Source organism: Capricornis sumatraensis, chromosome 6 (assembly GCF_032405125.1).
Source record: "Capricornis sumatraensis isolate serow.1 chromosome 6, serow.2, whole genome shotgun sequence".
Taxonomy (NCBI): domain Eukaryota; kingdom Metazoa; phylum Chordata; class Mammalia; order Artiodactyla; family Bovidae; genus Capricornis; species Capricornis sumatraensis.
The window spans coordinates 117,548,836-117,569,966 of NC_091074.1; the positions used below are offsets into that span (position 1 = coordinate 117,548,836).

The 21,131-nt window shown below is 44.2% G+C and overlaps 1 protein-coding gene across 1 annotated transcript in view; it reads right to left on the bottom strand.

The window, feature by feature from the left end:
- BRINP1 (BMP/retinoic acid inducible neural specific 1) overlaps positions 1-21,131 on the bottom strand; it is a 143,751-nt gene that overhangs the window by 56,332 nt on the left and 66,288 nt on the right. The window contains exons 2-4 of the mRNA XM_068974535.1: positions 13,619-13,809; positions 4,582-4,751; positions 1,604-1,709 (exon numbers count right to left, since the gene is read on the bottom strand). Of these exons, the coding sequence (XP_068830636.1) occupies positions 1,604-1,709; positions 4,582-4,751; positions 13,619-13,809 (467 nt within the window). The remainder of the gene's footprint in view (positions 1-1,603; positions 1,710-4,581; positions 4,752-13,618; positions 13,810-21,131) is intronic.

The following is a 21,131-nucleotide window of genomic DNA, read 5'->3' on the forward strand; positions in this document are numbered from 1 at the left end:
ATCCCCAAGGTTGGTCGGCCTTTCTTATTCATTTCTTATCAGGCATAACCAAGCCCATCTGTCTACTCTTTTCTCTAATAAAGAGGGATAGGATTATTCTTCATGTATTTGAGGTTTTGTTTTCTCGGCTTTTAACACTAGACTGTTCTCTTGACCTGAATTTCCCTGATGGATTTTCATTCACTGCTCCCAAGTGACACTGCCAAGCTTACCCCGTACCGCTTTCCAACCATCTTCTATTAACAGGAGCATGAATCAAAGAGTTGCCAAGGAACCAGAATATAAAAGTCATATTAGGCTCTGCTTAGCTCGATCTGCCAATCTAAACCCAACTTTCCTCCCACTGACATTCAGAATCACCTTTATCACATACCTTTCTAGAAGGTCACATTCTTAGCTCGCTCAAAGTCAAAGTATATGCCATTTTTTCCTGACTATAAAGTTAATACATGATCATTGTGGAAAAGTTAGAAAAGGAATTGGAAGCCTAAAATAAATCACCTCTAACCTAATCATCCAGAAGTAACCTCTTAACATCTCGGCATAATTCCTTGCAATTTTATTTTTCCTTATCCTTTTACATTAAGCTCATATCATTCCTTCAATCAAAATCATCCATTTTTAATTAACATCATACCAAATCATTTTGTAGTTGAAAATTCTTTACAAATAACATTTTAGCACCTGCCTAATATTATGTGGTATGGATGCTACATAATTCATTTAGTCTCCTCAGGTAGAAAATTGAGATCTTTACATTGTTTCTTTCTTTGCTCTTATAAATTATGCTTTTTAAAACAGCACTATCTATACTTAAAAGTCTTATCATTTCCCCCCCCTACAACTTCTCTTCATGATGAATTAATCAGGATAAAATGACTGTGTTAAAACATGTTTCCTTCAAGGTCTTGAGTATATATCGACTTCACATACAATAGATAATAAATACAAATATATACTTCAACAAACTAATCCTTGGAATTATTGCAATTTTACTAGCAATGCCTAAGAGTGTTTGTCTTGCTCTGTTTTAGCCAGCACTGAATGTTCTCATTTGCAAACTCTGCTAAAAGCACACACACCTACACAAACACATATATATGTATGAATGTACTAAAAACCGCAAATGATTAACAAAGAAGGAGAAAGATTACACGGAACCCCAAATTCTATAAAGTGCCCTATAGTTTTTTGAATTCAAATAACATCTGCCAAAATACATTGAGAATCAAACACAATAATATGGGAAGTTCAGATGCCATGATATGAAACTTTAATATATATTAGATCTGGAACATCTATAAATAACACTGTTTAGACATTTTCATCAAAATAATCAGATAAAGCTCACATTTCCATACTTTATCTCTGAAAACTAATTAATAACCATGAATTTAATGTCCCATATATGTTAAAATTTTAAAAAAGACATCAAATCATAACTGTCTTGATTTCCATATTTTTAGCTTTCATTGGTTTCTCTCTGCCTTTCATCTTCTCCTTTCTCCCTCCCTTCTGGCCTCCTGATACTCTCCCATCCCTCCTCCCGCAGGCTGCTCCCTCCTCCCCGTCTCAGCTCCCATCACTTCCACTGACATCCTACCTTGAAGGTGCAGTTTGCTCTCAGTGCTCTGCAGAAGGACGGAACTCACAGAGTCCAGATTGTCGTAGCTGTTACAGCCCAGGGGCCCAGTGCGCGTCTCTGTGACCTGAGTGGACAGTGAGGGCGACAGGTGTGAGACAGATGCCCTTGGCTGAGACAGGTCCTGCAGAGTTGGCCCCAGCAGCGAAGCAGCAGCCAGGAGAGTCTCACTGCACCCGTGGCCACTCCCCAAGCCCCTTGCCTGTGCCGAGGACCAGGGCTGACTGGCGCCAAACGGCCAGGGTAGCAGGGCAGTCTAGCACAGACGGGAGCCAGAACGCCCAGGTTCTATCCTTGGTTCTCATGACACCGAGCCACTGAATTATATGAACTGATAACAAGTGGAAACACAAAAGTGTATTTTGAAACCATGGGCTCTGGAAATAGGAGGGTCAGTGGTAAATCCTGACTGGGCTATTGATTTGCTGTGTGACCACAGGCACTTCTCTAGGCTCCTGGAACCTGAAGCTAATAAATCCTTCCCATGAAGGTTGTGAGACTAAACCTGATGGGCGGAAGTACCTGACACATGGTGTATATTCAATAATAGACATCTCATTACCAAGAGCCTTATGAATTGCAATGTGCATTATCAATGAGTACGTATGCATTGTCATTAGGCAAGAACAATAAACTCATTCCCATTTTCACATAAAAATTAGCAAAGAGCACAATCAGCTCCACTGCAGAATGAACGCCCCTGTCCTCTGGTGGTGTGTTTCCAAAACACTGTCTGAGAATAACTGAGGTGGTGGACAACAGCACAAACAGCTATTCTAAAAGATAACCTTGAAATATGAATGGGTTAGTATGTAAAGTGGCTTCTTCATCACAGTCGTTGGTGGGCTTGTTTTGGGGTTTGCATCCTGCTGCTAAGACACAGCTCTGACTGCTATAGAGAAGGAGGATTCTAAGAATGCCAGCTCCGCCTCTGTCCAGCAGTAGAGCTTGGGTCAGTAACTCCCCTGTATAAGCCTCAATTTCCCTATCTCTACAATATCGACCCTAACAGTAAAGGGATCATGTTTTCGAAGTGTTCAGCACTTAGGAAACAGTACATAAATGGAAGGTTATTAGGCTTTGCTTTTAAAAAGTAATTTATTCTTTTTTGTGTATAGAATAATAGCATGGTTATTGTTGAAAGACATTCAAAACTACCAATTCATCTTGCTATAGAGATACTCAGGAAGAGGAAACGACTGGCAAAACTTCCCCACCTGGTCGGCTGCTCATCTTAGACAAAGCTGGCAGGGAGGCCCATTCTAACCAGCGGGGTCTTGAAGTAGCCTCAAGAAATGGCTAGAAAAACCTGAGTCCCAGATTGAATGTCGAGGGTGGAGCTGTTGCAAGAATGGTTTCTTGAGCGGCCTCTGTCTAATTTCTCTGAGAAACTCCTCCTAAAGAGGCAGACTGCACCTCCAGGATGCACAAGAGAGGATTATCTCCCGACAGAGCTTCAATATCTCAATTCTGAGTCCCATCCCGGCGGGGAGGGAACCATTTGGTGATAATGAAAACCAGGCCTTTGCTTGGCTACTCTGACTCCGATGGCTTCATAAAGCTCCAGCTCTCCGTGCCGAGTTCCCTAACAACATAATCCCCCCGATACAGGCGATTCTTCTCGGATAAGCCGGCTCTTTGTTTGTCGATCTGATTTATTTCTCTCCCTCCTCAGCAAGGCTCTCCCGCCCACGTTTCTTCTCTTCCCTTGGTCAATTTCTGACTCATCTGCCTGACTCCTACCAACACTCCCCTGCCACCCCCCAACCCTTCACACGCACACCATCTTGAGAGGCACCTTTTAATGTCTTGATAGAAGACTAGCAACAACAGCAACCTAAGTCTGCATTTTATTCAGAAGAAACCAGGCTGAAGAATGAGAGGTAAAAAATGCAGGTATAATCTGGTTTAAGAGAACCTGAGATGCTAAAAAGTCTTCACTGAAACCCTTCAAAGAACTAATCCTTTTTATCAAAAATGCCCTCCTTCAATTCTCTTTATAAAGGTAATCCTTGACTTTCTTATATTGAAAGTGAAGTATTTAAGTAGCTATGCTCTAAGGCAGTGAGCTGAAACTTAACAGCTGCTCTTTCCAATATGGCTATTTAAATTTAAACAAATTTTTTAAAAAAATCTTGCAAATAATATAGTTTGTAAGCAGCCACACGTCATGAGCTCCATAACCCCATATGTCTAGTGGCTCCTGTCTTGGACAGCACACATTCAGAGCTTTCCCATCATCTTGGAAGGGTCTACAGCACTGGGTAGATGAGCGTGACAGGCTGGCTGTTTTTATAAGTACATTTTTTTTTATACATTGTCTATGGCTGATTTTGTTCTATGGCAGCATAGGTGAGTTGTAGCAACAGGGGTCATATCTTGAAATATTTATTATTGGCTCTTGACAAAAAATATTCCTGACCCTGGTCTAGAGAGTAGAGTTCTAATCCCTGTTAATGAACTGGCTAGCTGTGTAACCCTGAGCAAAAGTCTTCAACTTTTGGACCTCAGTGTTCACATCTGTAAAATGGGGAGAGGGAGATGAAAAACACAGATGTTAACCAATTACTGGCCTGGGCATAATCTGACTTCTGTGAACTCCATGACCTTGTAAAAATGAATTACCCAGTGTAGCCTCAGTTTCTTCACCTATAAAGGGCGCCTGGAAATAAATTACATAGAACTTGAAGAGTGAGAGTACTATGGATAATTACGCCTCATGACCACAGCCAGGGCTGCCCCAGGAAATCAGGACATGTGGTCTTAATGACAGTGCTCAGGGTATTATAGGGCATTGGACAACCTCAGTCAGAGTGGCTGGCCAAGGGCACTGTTAGCTCCTTAGGAAGTAAGGAAGCTAGGGATTTCATTTGCCCATTGACTCAGACCACTTTAGTGCAATGCTGCTGTCTTAAGAACCTGCCACCCTCAAGCTGTACCTTGATTGCTCCCGTTGATATCTGGATCTCATGGAGCCTCCTCATGGTGCCGTCACGGTCAACAAAGTAGGATGAGGCAAGCTGGTGCAGAGCTTCAACACTTTGCGTGGCATTCCCTGATTTTCTGTCCAGGCGAGTTTTGTCCATGTACATGGTCAAGGCCTCCTCCCCTGCAGGGAAAAGTAGAGAAGTCAGGCAGGCCGTTGAACTCCATGAGGGGTAGAGAGGCTTCAGGGCTTCGAAGCAGACCGTAGCTTTGGACCTCTAATTTTGCCCAGATTTCCTACTGCTTCTGAAAATCAAGAGCACAATGCAAGCAAGACAGTCCAGAAGCGGTGGTGAGCACAAAACTTCAACAGGAGGGGAATCGTGAAAACAAACTCAGCTGACCCCTTCCCGCTCCTTTCTCCGCCTCCTCTGGTTCCTTCCTACCACCCAGGTCCTCTTAGCCCTCCGCTCGTCTCTCCCCTCTCCTCTTCCCTCCTTGCTTCCTCCTTTCCTCCCTCTCTTTCTCCTTCTGCTACCCCTTCCCAGATAGACGGATGGACAGAGAGAGCGAGAGATGGGGGAGAGAGAGATAAGGCGTAGTTTAGACACAAATACAGAGAAAGAAATAGGAGTAACTATGTGTCTTCGGAGAGAGGAAGAGCTAAACTGTCAGTCCTGTGAAAGCAGATCCTATCTGAATTATTGTTGTTGTGGTTTAATTGCTAAGTCATGTCTGACTCTTTTGCAGCCTCACAGACTGCAGCCTGCCAGGCTCCTCTGTCCATGGGATTTCCCAGGCAAGGATACTGAAATGGGTTGCCATTTCCTTCTCCAGGGGATCTTCCCGACTCAGGACTCGAAGCTCGGTCTCCTACATTGCAGATGGACTTTTTACCACCAAGCCACTGGGGAAGCCCGCTGTCTATATCAGTCACTGCTCTAGGAGACTGGGGTCAATCCTTGGGTCAGAAAGATCCCCCAAAGGAGGAAATGGCTACCCACTCCAGTATTCTTGCCTGGAGAATTCCATAGGCAGAGGGTTCGCAAAGAGATGGACACAACTGAGGGACTGAGCATGCATGTAACATAATCCTTTGTCCAAAGTCTGGTGCTTGGGATATATTAATAGTCAGCAGTTAATCCATTCACTTTTTTTTATTTATCCCATAAATATTTCTTAAGCTACATTTTGGAGGAGGGGGGGACGACAAGAAAGTTAGGCATAGTGTAGAAGAGATAGAGAGAGAAAACCTTACCTAATTTACTCCATGAAATTTTCCTTAGAAATAAATGCATGTGTTACTAACAGTACGAGTTTATGGTGGATTTTATTTTGGATAACAGGATGCTTCATCAGAACTTCAGAAGGGAAGCTCCACCTAAACAGATCTGATTCTTGCCCCTCTGGTTTCACTCTCAACTAACTGCGAATGTGGGGACATTCGTTAACCTCTCTGTTTCTCAGCTTATTCACGAATAAGATTAGAAGAAGAAAAGCACCTATTTCATGGAGTAATTAAGAATAAATTAATTAATACATACAAAGTCTTTACATTAGTATCTGCTTGTTGTAGCAACCAAAATCATTTGGAATAGTAGCAGAACCATTGATTCTAGAACTAGGCTGCCTGGATTTGAACTAGCTACAGGAGCCAGTTGCCTAATCTCTCGGCACTGCAGGCTCTCCGTGTGTGATATTGGAAGCAGTAACTGTGTTTGCCTCCTAGGTTGTCATAGCGTTAAATATGTTAATGACATGAAGTACCTGAGCTCTGCCTGGTCCAGAATGAGTTCTGCCATTGTTCAATACTGCACATTATCAATCATATAAGACTTATCCTTACTTTTCCTCAACCCAATACAATAGAGTCATCAGAGAATAAACGTTACCGATAACTTTCTGAGGACAAAAGGCTGATATCTAAGATAACTGAAATTTCTTTAGAATGCTGATGATTTTTTGAGTTAAAGGGAAGGTTAACACACACACACACACACACACACACACACACACAACTACTTTGGGAAGAACAGGGGTTATCCTAGGAGGCGGACACGGTCCTGACACACGTTGATCCCTCCGCCTTGGCCCCGCCATACTGCGTTTAGAGCGTGGTTTCCTCGTGGTTCGGAGTGCTCCCGGTGGAGCCTACAGCCTGTCTTTCAGCCAAACCATTCATTCTGCCTCCATGCTCTATTCTTGCCCATTTCTCTCCCAGTCTTTCCTCAGACTCCATTTTTATTTCTTTATTTTCTGCTTGGAATGCCATGATTTCCTCCCTTGGCATGTCTGGCTCCTGAAATCCTGTCCAGCTTTCTGAGCCCTATTCCAGTGTTGCCTCCTCTTACTGCCCTGTGTCCGTGGCCTGGTCTCTCCTGTATACGCTTCAGAACCTGCTCCGTTATCACCTTCCTGGTGCGGCTTTCCCGGCCGCACCCTCCCCTGCAAGACAGCTGTCATCACCTCGCTTTACCGCTCTCCAGGGCGTTCATTCTGTTTAGCTCACATATATGCACTGTATTCCGTGTGTTCTGAGCACTCCGCCAGGCAACAGTGACAAGTGAGTAAGACAGCGCCCCCATCCTTAGAGTCACCCAGTGAATGAGCGTGCTGTCCAGTATAGGAGCCATTGGCCAAATGTGGTTGCTGGGCATCTGAAATCCAGTCATTCCAAACTGAGATACTCTGTGCCTACAAACTACACAGTGGAATCCCAAGAACTGGACAATGTAAAAAAAAAAAAAGCAAACTAAAATATCTCATTAACAACAAAGGCTGGAAAGGGTGTGGAGAAAATGGAACCTTCCTCTACTGTCAGTGGGAATGTAAACTGGTGCAGCCATTATGGAAAATGGTATGGAGGCTCCTTAAAAAACTGAAAATGTGATCCAGCAATTGCAATCCTGGGCACATATCCAGAGATATGTGGGAAAGATCCATGTACCCGTGTTCATAGCAGCACTATTCACAACAGCCAAGGCAAGGAGACAACTCAACACTCATCAACAGATGCTTGTCTTATGAAGATGTGTTACATAGGTGCCATGGAATATTACCCAGTCATACAAGAGAATGAAACCGTGCCACTTACTACAACATGGATGGACCTGGAGATGATTATACTAAGCGAAGTAAGAGAGAGAGACAAGTATCACATGATGTCACTTATATGCAGGTTCTAAAAAGTGATACAAATGAGCTTATATACAAACCAGATTCACAGACACAGAAAACAAACTTACGGTTACCAAAGGGAAGAGGGTAGGATGGATAAATTAGGAGTGTGCAATTAACAGGTCCAAATTACTATACATAAAAGGCAAGCAACAAGGATTTACTATATAATGCAGGGAACAATATTCAGTATCTTGTAGTAACTTACAATGGAAAAGAATCTGAAAAAAAATACACAACTGAATCACTCTGCTGCACATCTAACAGTAACACAATGCTGTAAATCGACTATACTTCAATTACAAAATAAAAACGGACTAACAGGAAAAAAAGAAATAAAAATATCAATAACAGTTTTTCATTACATGTGGAAATAATATTCTGGATATATTATGTGAGATAAAATATATGGTTAAATTGATTCTCCCCTTTTTCTTTTCACTTTTAAAAATGTGGTTGGAAAGTTGTAAATGGCACATGTGACTCACACTAGCGGCTGATGTCATATTTTGATTGGGCGACACTGGTCTAGGGAGACAGACACACGCAGGAATCACTTCAAAACATAGGCCAGATGAAGAGTGAAGGTACAGCTGCGTGGGGTGGGATGCAGCCTGGAAGAGGGGTGCCTGCATCCCCATCGGTACTGCGGGACCCAAGCCACTGGTGACCTGATCGCCCCCAGCTGCGTCTGCTGTCACTCCAGCTATGCTCGGTCCTACACAAATGTGGCCTTTTTCCTCTCATGCTTGGGGCTCTGCTTTTCCTCCTGGCTGACTTCTACTCACCGCTCAGGTGGCACCAAACGCAACACCGCCTCTGGGAAGCCTCCCGTGAGTCACCAACTGTTTACTTAGGCTGAAGTAAGAACGCTAACCACATGCTTTCATGCATGGCCCCCTTTTATTTCTGCAGTTTGTTACCTGCTACACTTCCTGGTGATTGCTTGTTGAACAGCCTGTCTCTTTTACTAGAGAAGAAGCTCTGTGAAGTCAACGAGGATATAAGAGCCTTTCATCACTTCGTTGTCGTTGCCTAGCACAATCATATATTATGTGCTTAAGAAATGATCAGCATTTTATGTGTGGATGAAGGGATAAATACAGAAGTGGCCCGGCTCTACAGTGTTTGTTGAATGACATATCTTCCTTAACTACTAGACTGAAATCTCCCAGTGAGAAGATTTAGGATCATTAAAATTAATCTCTGGGTTCCCCATGCCTAGATTTAAGCTGAGTTCAGGATAAGAAACTCATATCTGCACCTTCCCATGAAGCCTTTGCCAGTTATACAGGAGAACCGTCCATCCTTTGGATCTGCAGCAACCTGAACAGACTTGGCTTAATGATGACTTTATACTCAACAATTAGATGTTGAGTTCCAGAGGGTGAGTAGTGGCCTGAGGCAAGAAGGACTCTATCTGATTCTTTTTTGTAATGTTCCCAATGCTTCTCCCAGGTCAAATGAAGAGCCAAAGTTCAGTTACCATTTGATGGGTAGATGGATGTATGGATGGGGAGACAGATGATTAAATGGATAGATGAACAGAGAGACGAATGGAGAAGTAAATGATTAAATAAGTCAATATAAGCTAGAAGTTAGAGCCAGGAGGCAGAGGAAATAAATATTACACGTGTCAGCTCAGGCTCTCTAAGGGGCCTGTGAAAGAGAAGTCGAAATAGCCCAGGTCCCTCAGGACTGAGAACTGGAAGAAGCAAACCTTAGATCAAGAGGGGTTAATGGGCTTCTTGCTGCATTATTAAGACTTAATTTCTTGTTTATTAAGAGAACATTCTGTTTAGAGTTGCTTTCCCATTTGGGCATTCCTGCAAATTGCCTCTTCACCCCTCATAGACCTTTCCTCAGTCTTTCTGTCCTCTGGGGGTTTTGTCTCACTCTCTGCAGCATTTCTTTTGGGGGGAGGACAAAGTGGGACATGCAGAGGATGGGCGATGAGGGGGGAATCCATCCTCTAGCCTTTTGAGTCACTGGGGGACACTGTGCCCAGAAAAGGGAAGGGCATGTCTGGACTTCAGGTCTCTGGGGTATCCCTCAGCCTTTCCTTCTGAAAAGCCTTTCCTCAGCCTTTTCCCAGTGACTTAGTTCACAGCCTTCCTCTTAGCCAAGGGGAGCCCTCCCAAAATACAGGGTGGGTAATGAGTATACACACACACACATTTACACAAGCACAAAACCATAGGCTTTCACACATTCAACAGACATCCCTGCAATATGCATACATTCACGTACATGTGAAAGCTCACATGTACACATATATGTATACACTGCAACCATATTCACTGGTTGCAGGCATATGCATGTGTGCAATGCATATGTATGTATGTCCATATATATATGAACTTTCACGCAAGTATTAGCAGGCATCTGTGCAAGCGGGCATGCGCTCCCACGCACGTGTACAAGCTTAGCTATATGTATCACACAGACACCCAGGCTGCAAGGTGTTCCCTTTGGTCTAAAATATAAGCTTCAGAGGAACCAAGGGGAATGACCATCCCTGTATTAACTGTGTCATTCCAGACCCCAGTGTTTTCACTTCATCACTGTCCATAAAAGGCACTCACATCAAGTATTTTATGAGTTGAACAGACGCTGCCCCAAAAGTGAGGATCCCAGAGAAAGGTCTTAGATGTCAGCCCTCCCGCCGACTGTGCCTCCTCCTCCTCACTCCCTCTCCTTCCTCGTCTCTACACGCATCTACTTGTCCCATAAGAGACAGTTTAAGGATCATCTTTTGTTGTTTGAGTATGCCCTCAGGAACTCACCTGACACCTCAAACAGCTCATCAAAGCAGTTCTTCTAAATGAATATGGTGTTCTCCTTAGGAAAAATTATAGTGAATACAATTCTCTGCACTTCCTTATATTTATATGGAAAAATGGAGAGCCAGGCAAGAAAGTGAATTTCTCTGCATCTGCCTTTCACCTAGTGAGTGGGAGGAAGGGGCTGTAGTCCTGAGTCCCCAGTGTGTGAGTCTCGCTAAACAGTAACACTTTGTGCTGTGCTCCGTCTCAGGCCTGTCTGATTCTCCAAGACCCCATGGACCACAGCCCACCAGGCTCCTCTGTCTGTGTGACTCTCCCAGCAAGAAAGCTGGAGTGGGTGGCCATGCCCACCTGGTTGGATCTTTCCAACCCAGGGATGGAACCCACACCTCCTGCGTCTCCTGCGTCGGCAGGTGGGTTCTTAACTGCTGAGTCACCAGGGGAACCCCCCAAAAATAACAATGATCGCAAGAACAACAACAGCCATGATTTGTTAGGTGCCAAACACCGAAATAAGCACTGTCAATGCCTCATTGTCCATAATCCTCAAAGTATGCATGAATACTAGTATTATTTCTATTTACACAAGAGGAGACCAAGGCTGGGAATATCGAGTAAGCTGTCAAGGTGACACAAAACTGGTGAGAACCGGGCAATCAAACGCTAGAACCCACCCTTCTAGACCCTACGATCTACGGCTCTCTTCTCTGCCGTCGCATGAGGACGCTCTTAAGAAAGACTTTTCCATGAATGAATGAATGAAGTGACGATGCAAGAAGGACCTCACGTGGCTGCTGATGCTGTGTCCATCAACAGGAAATCCTCCCGCCTCCCCGCTCCCCGCTCCACCAGCTGAGGATGGAGGAAGCATTTAAGGGCTTGCTGTCCAACACTGGAACTCAATGCAGTGCTCTGCATATTTTAAAATGTTGTGCTGTAAAAACAGGAGAGGAACAAGGCTCTGTGAATAATTCACCACCTCGCCTTGGAGAAATTAAAAATATATTTCACTGCAAAAGAAAAGTCGTTATTCGGGACTTCCGGGGACTTGGACAGAACACAGTTTCTAATGGAAGAACTGCATTGATCTCAGTAACTGTTTTTCTTTTTTTTTTTCAAGTGAAATGGGAGGTGGGGGAAGTTTAAAGAAAAGGGTACATGTTAATGCCACACTCAATGTAGAAGTGATTTCATTTTCATTTTATGATAGAGCAGAATTTATATGACATGACTTAACATTCATCAGTTAACCAATACGTGCTGGCTGACTGATTGTTGGATTGGGTGGGTTGGCAGGTCAGTGAGCTGGTTAAAGAGATGACAGATGTTGGGTCAGAAAATAATGCAAGCTTTGTGGACAGAAAGCCCTAAGTTAAAATTTTAATTTTGTCACCAATCTTAGCTATACCTCTTGGAAGTCTCAGCTTCTTTATATACAAAATGGAGATAATATAATCTAACTTGTCATTTTTGCAGACTAAAGAGGGCATACAATGCCTACTATAAGCAAATATTCAAAAAGGTGTGGCAAATATGAGTAACTGGGGCTTTCCTGGTCTGCAATGCAGGAGATGCGAGTTTGATCCCCTGGGGAAGGAAATGGCAACCCACTCCAGTGTGCTTGCCTGGAGAATCCCATGCCCAGGGAAGCCTGGCGGGATACAGTCCCATGGGGTCGCAAGAAATCAGACAGGACGGAAGCAACTAAGTAACAACAGCAACAAGGCAAATTCCTAAGGAGTGGATTCGAAAGAATGAATTGGCCCAACCAAGCTCTCCACCCACATCTTCTACATCATCACATTTCTAAGCTGATCTGCCTTGAAATGCGCATTGTGCGCTCAGCCTAGAAAGTTTCGCCACTCTTCCTCTACACAGACAACTCCTACTGAGCTAAACTGTTACTTCCTGTAGGAAGTTTACAGGAACCACTCCAGCGTGTGCTCACCCTCCTCGGAAAAAGAAGATCAACTGTGATAACCACGACTTGGGCCGCCCCCTTGCCTTTGCCAACACGCCAATCCTGATGGTTTCACTGCTGCTGCTATGTCGCTTCAGTCGTGTCGGACTCTGTGCACCCCAGAGACGGCAGCCCACCAGGCTCCCCCGTCCCTGGGATTCTCCAGGCAAGAACACTGGAGTGGGTTGCCATTTCCTTCTCCAGCGTATGAAAGTGAAAGGTGAAAGTGAAGTCTCTCAGTCGTGTCCGACTTTTAGCGACTCCATGGACTGCAGCCTACCAGGCTCCTCCGCCCATGGGATTTTCCAGGCAAGAGTACTGGAGTGGGGTGCCACTGCCTTCTCCTGATTGTTTCACTGACATGGGCCAAATCTAAACGCAACTTTGCAGCTCTCTGAGCAGGGGGCATGGTGCTCTACCACCTAAGGGGCTTTCCCAAAATTCCCTGGACCCAGTCGTTGTGGCAGAAAACTGACATCCAAAGGATAGTAGCTCATAATACAAGATGACGCATGTGGGCAAGACCCGCAAGCGGCTAAGTGAAGCAGTCTCTACCATCTCCTGTGTCCTTTGCATTCCCTTTCTCTCATTTATCCTCCCCTCTTATCCTCACTCCCTTCAAGATGAACTGGACACAAAGGGGAGAAATGGGTAGAGCTGAGTAGGCAGGAGCAGTTGGTCTGCATTCCTACTGGTCTAGTCCAAACCCATAGAAGATGCAATGAGATCCCCTTTGTAAAATGATAACCTCAAGTTATCAGCCCCTAAAGCAGATTTCGATAAACAAAAGGACTTCTTGAAACAATATCTCAAGTTTAATTTTTCCCTCAGATTAGACTGTCCTCCAAAGGAATCAATACAATAAGAAGATTAAACATTCCTAACAGATTGAGCTAATTCCAAGGTGATGCCATTATTCCCACCAAAAGTTAGAAAATGCTCAAGTTAGATTTTCCCAGAGAACAGAATCAGCCAAGGCAATCTGGCTTCTCTGACAACATAGCCTTCTGAGTGATGTACAATGGCAGAGATGTTAAGATGGCTTTGATCCCAGGCCACCCCATGGTCCCCTCCCTCCCAGACCCAAAGTAATGTCAAGGTTATATGGCCCAGTAACTGTCGACCTACCTCCCAAGGTGGCAGAGATGAGGAGGTGGGTGCCGTACTTTTTGATGATGGTATCAATGAACTGCTGAGTGGTGGGTCTCCTGCCGAGCAGGCGGATGCTCCTTTGAAACTCCGGCATGAGGGGCACTGGATGACGGACCAGGTCTCTCCTCTCGATGGCTGTGTTCCTCACCTTCCAACGGGCAAACTCCCTGGGCAGGAGAGATGGGTGAGACTCTCAGCTTACTAGCTCTACCCCCAAGCCAAGCCCACCGAACCAGCCCATCCAGGCATCTATCCTTAGGCAAGAGAGTGCTTGCAACTATTTCCAGTATTTGTCAACTGATACTTAGCCCTGGAACCCTTGCTCTTTTCAGCACCATGGATATTTGCTGCCCGCTTTTCTCATAACTAGGGGCTTCCCTGGTAGTTCACACAGTAAAACAGTACGCTACAACTCAGGAGACCTGGGTTCAACTCCTCGAACGGAAAGATCCCCTGGAGGAGGGCACAACAACCCACTCCAGTATTCTTGCCTGGAGAATCCCACGGACAGAGGAGCGAGGCAGGCTACAGTCCACAGGGACACAAAGAGTCAGACACAACTGAGCCACTAACACATTCTCATCACTGGGACACCGCAGTGAACCGGAGAGATGCTGTCCTGCTTTCATGATGCTTACGGAGCATCAGACACAAAAATCACCATCATCTAGTTGCTTATTCATCTCCATCACTAGAGAGTGAGTGAAACCGTAGAGATGGGATCTTCTCAGGTACATGGTACATGTCACATGGTGGAGTCAAAAGCATGCAGGCCGGATGAATAAATAAGCAAAAGAATAAAGGAAGGAAGGAAGGCTCGGTACTGATGGACAAGGCATAAGGCTCAGTGCAACCTGAAAGTTGTTTAAAGACAATTCCATGATCCAATAATGAACCCAGGACTCAGCTTCAATCGAAAATTTCCCATGCATTCATTGAACAACTACTGTTTGAAAGAAACTAAGCTATGTTCTGAACACCAGGTGAGGGAATTTCCACTCTTCCCTTCACTAGTGATGTAGAAAGTCAAGATGGAGAGACCTGGACCTGGGAGTCTACATTCAGGGTCTCACTGTGCCTCCTGTAAATTATGGGGTGTGATCTTGGCCAGAGGACATCACTTCTCTGGATCTACATTACCTTATGTGTAAAATCCAATCAATATTATCTATTTCCTATTGCTGGTGGCCAGAGTACATGAAGCATAGGGTGTGAAAATACCATTGGGAAATACCAGGCACTAGTCCAATGTGAAAGTTTTATAACTTTTATCTCCTCATACATTCACGGATATATAAATCATTAAAGGTTCACAGATGATGGATGAGGAGCACGCAAACCAAATACAAGTAGACACTTAAAGGGCCTTGGTTCAGGTTGTTTTTGCTTTAATAATGACCTCTGTTCCTAGCAAAGATGGAGCTTCCCCTGGAACAACCAGCTCTCTGACCTGTCTGAGTTATAAGCTCCAGGTCCCTTGAGCAAAACAGATTAGTCAAGAGGACAGTGAGGTCAGCCCAGAGAGATGAGGGGAGTGGGAGTCTAATGAAAAGGTCCCCTCTCCTGCCACAAGCTGGGAGAGATGAATAAACGAAGGGGCACGGAGCAAGAAGACGCAGAACAGGGTGGGAAACAGGACGGAATAAGTCTTGGTAATTCAGTGGTGGAGTCTGACCCCTGATGCAGAGAAAGCTGTGTCTGAAGAAAAAGCTTCCACAATGGCATGCATTTCCAAGCCTCAGAGCTTATGGACTGTGTCTGTTTAAGAAACCTCTGTCCATAATTCATAACGCAGTTTGAATTCTAAATAAAGTCAGCTCAGGGCTCTGCATGAGGTAGGTGAGTATCAAATCTACCAACTGCACTCAGTGAACCTTGCAAGGCACCTACTCAGTGCCACATATCGTGTCCACAGGAGGGAGGGGACACGCCCCAGTCTCATGTCCTTAAGATGCTCATGGTCCGGCAGGACAGTCATGTCCCACTTACTGTAAACCAAAGCCTACAAGGTGCAAAAGAAGGAACACAGACTTCTGAGGTCGGTAGGGGAAGCTTCAGTGAGAAGATCACATCTTAACTACAGTTTTGTGATTTAAACAAACAGAAACGTTTTTTTAAAAAATCCACATATCCACGTAGATGAAAGGGCAGGACCAGAGTGAGTAGGAGGACACAGAACACTTTATGGGAAGAGCTGCACAGGAGGTGAAGCGTATGAAGGAGAGGGTGTGAAACGGGGCAAAGTGGAGCATACGGGGTGACCAGGCATTAGAGGGTGGGGGTGTCAGGGCCAGCTGAGGGGGTCTCACAGGGGTGGTTGGCAGCTGGTGGCATGAGTCCCTAAGATTACGGCCTCCTGCTCTGGGTAATCTCCTCCCCCAGAGTGCAGGCTGAATAGGACCCAGTGATTTGCTTCTCATGAATAGAATGTGAAGGAGACAGCACGTGCATTTTGTGATCAGGTTACAAAATATGGCAACTTCTTAGCTGTAAGAAAGAGCGAAACGATGCCATTTGCAGCAACATGGATGGACATAGATATTATCATACTAAGCAGAGTAAGTCGGACAGAGAAAGACAAACATCATGTGGCCTGACTTATATGTAGAATCTAAAACATGACTCAAATGAAAATATCTATGAAACAGAAATGGACTCACGGATGTGGAGAACAGACTGGTGGCTGCCAAGGTTGGTGGGAGGGGAGGAGTGGGAGCTTGGGCTTAGTGGATGCAAACTGGCATATATAGGGTGCATAATAGGATGCATAGACAAGGCCATCCTGTATGGCGCAGGGAACTGTATTCAGCATCCTGTGAGAAATCATAATGGAAAAGAATATGAAAACGAATATACATACATATTGCTTCCCAGGTGGCACAGAGGTAAAGAATCCACCTGCCAATGCAGGAGACGCAAGAGACACGCGTTTGATCCCTGGGTTGGGAAGATCCCCTGGAGGAGGAAATGACAACCCACTCCAATAATTTTGCCTCGAAAATTCCATAGACTGAGGAGCCTGGCAGGTTACAGTCCATGGGACTGCAAAGAGTCGGACATATGTATATGTATGTATGTATATATATATATATATATATATATATATATATCTGAATCACTTTGCTGTATAGCATGAATTAACTAATTTACAAGTATAGTTGTAAATCAACTATACTTTAATAAAATTATTAAAAAACCACCCAAAGCATGGCAACTTCCATTCCCCACCCCTCCATTTCTCTCGCAGTCACCCTCTCTCTCTTTGTCCTCACCTCACTCTTGCGCTGCCTTGATGTAAGATGCTCTATCGAGAGAGCTGTATGGAGAGGAAGGGAAGTCTCCAGTCAACAGCTTCTGAGGAGCAGAGACCACACAGGGGCTGGATGCCGACGGCAACCATGTGCATGAGCTGGGAGGCTGACCCTTCCCTGCAAAGCCTTGAAATGATGACAGTGTAGCAGGAGCAAGGGCACCTTGCTGAGCCACAGCCAGGCCCCCGCCCCCGGAAACTGTGAGATAGTACATACAGTGGTATTAAGCTACAACCTGTGTAACTTGTTACTCAGCATCAGGTGACCAAGAAAAGATGGTGTGAATCATCAGATATTTCTGAGGAAAGAGTGTTTCCTCATCAGCTTATCACTGACATGTATAAAACTATACATATATATATATATATAATAATGGAATTGAATATATATGTATAGGCATAGAAACATATACTTCTTTCAGTATTATGGACAAATAATAGTTTTAAAATATTATGCTATATAACTATGCCATATACAGGGAGAATATATATGCATAACTTTTATTTATAACTTACAACCTTGGGTTACTATTTTTTTTTTCATGGGAATATGTCTACATTCCTCAAAATTAACATGAATTTACACACAGAGAGGTTAAGTAACATGTCAAAAGCCACACAGCTCATTAGTGGTAGAGCTGGGAGTAGAACACTTGTATCCTGATTCTTAAATCATCTTTTAATGTAGATAATGAGGAGAATATAAAATCCATGATAAAACCAATACTGACACAAAGGAATGATGCCACACCACCATCAAATTACAATCTCATGATTTAACTTCTTTTTCTTTCTTTTTTTTTTTTTTTTCCACCAACCTCCACATTTTTTCTGTTGTTCACCAGCTATACATCCAGGGTCTGCCATCTGTGTTGCTTCCCTGAAAAAACTAGGGAGGAAGACGATGCTGAGTTCCTGGTTCCTCCCTCACCACGTGGATGTTAGAGGATGCACTGTGATCTGCAGAGCACAGTGTGCACACTTGGGAAAAGTTCAGTAATTGCGGGATGTAATGAAGTTCTGACTGCCGGGCACTGCCTGTTCAGCACCACAGACAGCTCCAGATCATAAGGCACTGATAACATCTTACTGAAGAAGAGTGTATGTTTAAGAAAGTTATTAAACAATTATGTGCTATTTGCAACAGTCATTAGTCCTAGAGGGATCACAAAGAAGGATCTCTAACCCAGTCTGCAGGAGGGGCTGGGGTGGAAATGGGGATGTCAAAACATCCTGTAAAGCTGAATCTTGAAAGGAAAATTGCATGTGGCTAGATGAAGACAGGGGAAGGATATTTTGGGAAGAATGAGCTCCACGTGCAAAAATGCCAGAAAATAAGAGAATACGACAGTAGCTGGAGAGAAAGGGATACATATGTGTGCAGCACTCATGTGTGTGCCTATGAAATGTAAGAGGTAAAAGGCTGGTGTGACCACGCAACGAAGGGTCTTCTGTGTTGAACTGTGATATTGGATTTTGTCTATACACTATATAAACAGAGTTTATAGATGTAAACTCTTTTCTTAATGGGCAATAATCAAGACGAAACATGCTCTAAGAACAAGTCTATATGACTCTGTGACAATTTAGGGAGTGCTGGACCTAAGAAGACTGTAGCGGTCTTAGGGTTCCGTGATTTTATCCTGTTTACCAACATGCACTCAAGCAAAAGGTCTTCATAGCACCTGGATCTATTCAGAATCAGATGTAAACAACCGAGACAGTTGGTTTTTGCTTTCGAAATTTAAACACTTGTTACTTTTCCAGATCTGAGTTTATAGCAGTAAACAAATTAGATAAAAGTCTTGCTATCAAGGAGCTTACATTCTCATGAGAGTGGACAGCTAATAAAGAGACAAATGTGTACCGTGTCAGAGGGAGGAAATGTATGAAGACAGATACAGAGCAAAGGAAGGAAGCAGGAAAGTCCAGGGGAAGGGAAGATGTAGCTCCATATATGTGTTCAGAAAAGCCTTCCTAATTCGATGACATTTAAGGAGACGAAGGAAACAAGGAACGGTGGAACAGCAATCTAGGAAGAAGGAACAGCAGGTGCAAAGGTCCTGAGGTAGGAATAAGTTTACCAGGTTTGGAAACAAGGCAGCAGGCCGAGACGAGCAGATGAGAAGAGATGTTATGACAGGAAGGGTAATAAATATATATACCGTCAAAACACGGGATGGGGTTGGCACCAATCTCAAAAGGCAAGTCTATATTCAGAAAATATTTTTTATTTTTAAATTCTAACTAATATGGAAAGCCAAAAGAAGATTTTGAGTAATGACACCATCTAATTTGTGTTCCAAAAGAGGAGTAGGTAATCTTTTTCTGTGAAGGGCCAGAGAACGTTTCAGGCTCTGCAGTCATAAGGTACCTTATTGTTGCAGCCACTCAACTTCGTCCTGGTAGTGTAAGGAACCACAGACAATAATGATTGAGCATGGCTGGGTTCCAATAAAACTTTATTTACAAAAGCAGGTTTCAGGCCTGATGTGGCCCACAGTGAGTATGACCCCTGTTCTGAAGGCACCAGTGTGATTCCTTTCATAAAAGTCATCAGATCTAACCCACTCAGTTCATGGATGGCAAAATTGAATTTCTAAGACAATAACTTATTTGCCCAAGATCACACAGCAAATGATTGGCAGGGCTGAACTCAGGGCCTAGGACTCCTGATTTCAAATGCAGTGGCCTTTCCACTGAAACATGCCACCTTAAAAAAAAAGTAAAAGAAAATAAGAGCAAGCAAACGTCTTGCTGGTCATGTGGTCTAACTGCTCTGCTGGCCCAGGAACAATTTCATAAGTTCTCAGCGAATTGAGCACAACATAAAATATATCTATCTTTCTGAGCCCACAGAGCAAGCAAATTCCCCCTGGAGGAGAAGGCAGAGCTCACAATGGCATAGGATACGCTTATGCCCAATTAAGCATCCCAGTAGGGCAGGTGAACCAATTAGACGGAGATTAAAAAAGGATCCTGGATGGAAGGCATGGGATGGCTGCAGCAAGGCCCATCCCACTAGGGGAGCAGAAGGTGGAGGGTGGATGATGACAGAGGCCAAGATGGGTGGAGACTGGATCCAGGGTCGTAGGATTTAGGATGAGGGTAGAGAGCAAACTGCAAGCCCAAGACCCTCATTTAAGAGCACTGCTTTCATAGTAATCCTCCCTTGTCTTGTCAGCCCTCTGCTTTCATGCACATGCGCGCACACACACACACACACACACACACACGCTGAGGATAAGTTGCACTCAAGGAGAAAGGACTGCGAGCAGGCAGAACTGGCTCTGTGCCCTTGGGGAGGTGTGTGTTTACTCTCCTGGGAAATAAGCTGATTGTATTAGATGCTCTTCAGTTCTGTAGCTCTCAGCCCGGGCCTCGGAGATGGCAATCTTGACTCTGCCATCAATTAGCTGTGAAATCACGACGAGTTTGCATACATACTGCAAAAAAAATGCAGATGCCATCTAGGGAAAGCATATCTACCTTAAAGGGGTGGGTTTAGAATTATATTAAATCATGGAGCACAGCATCTGGAACATAATAACCCTCAACAAGAAGGCAGTGCTAAGGTTAGTATCAATATTTTCACTGTTGCCATGCCCTGGAAGGACCACCGGTGGGAAGCTGGAGGACAGAACATGATGGACAACGGGTGGGAGATAAGGGGAAACAATCCTGCTCTTTTTAAAGCTCTCAGTAGGTAGAACTTTTGTGGTGGGATTTGATTCCTGTGAACTATGTTACAAGTAGTGAGTCTGTTTTCAAGTAATGGACTGAGTTGATAAACTTCCTCCCACTCTCATGTATGTGATGAAGACTAAAAAAAAAAAATGCATATTCCAAGTTGTTTGGAGAGATAAATGAAATAATGGTTAGAAAATTCTTTATAAACTGCAGCAAGATATGGACAATTGTAAGCTGTTGTTGATATTATTATTATCACTTGCAAAGGCCCAGCAACAATGATGTGGCAGGTCTGTGTGCTAAAGTGCTTCAGTCGTGTCTGGCTCTTTGCGACCCCATGGGCTGTAGCCCGCCAGACTCCTCTGTCCATGGGGATTCTTCAGGCAAGAATGCTGGAGTGAGTTGCCATGCCCTCCTCCACAGACATTCCCAACCCAGGGATCGGACGCAGGTGTCCGCATTGCAGGTGGGTTCTGTACCGTCTGAGCC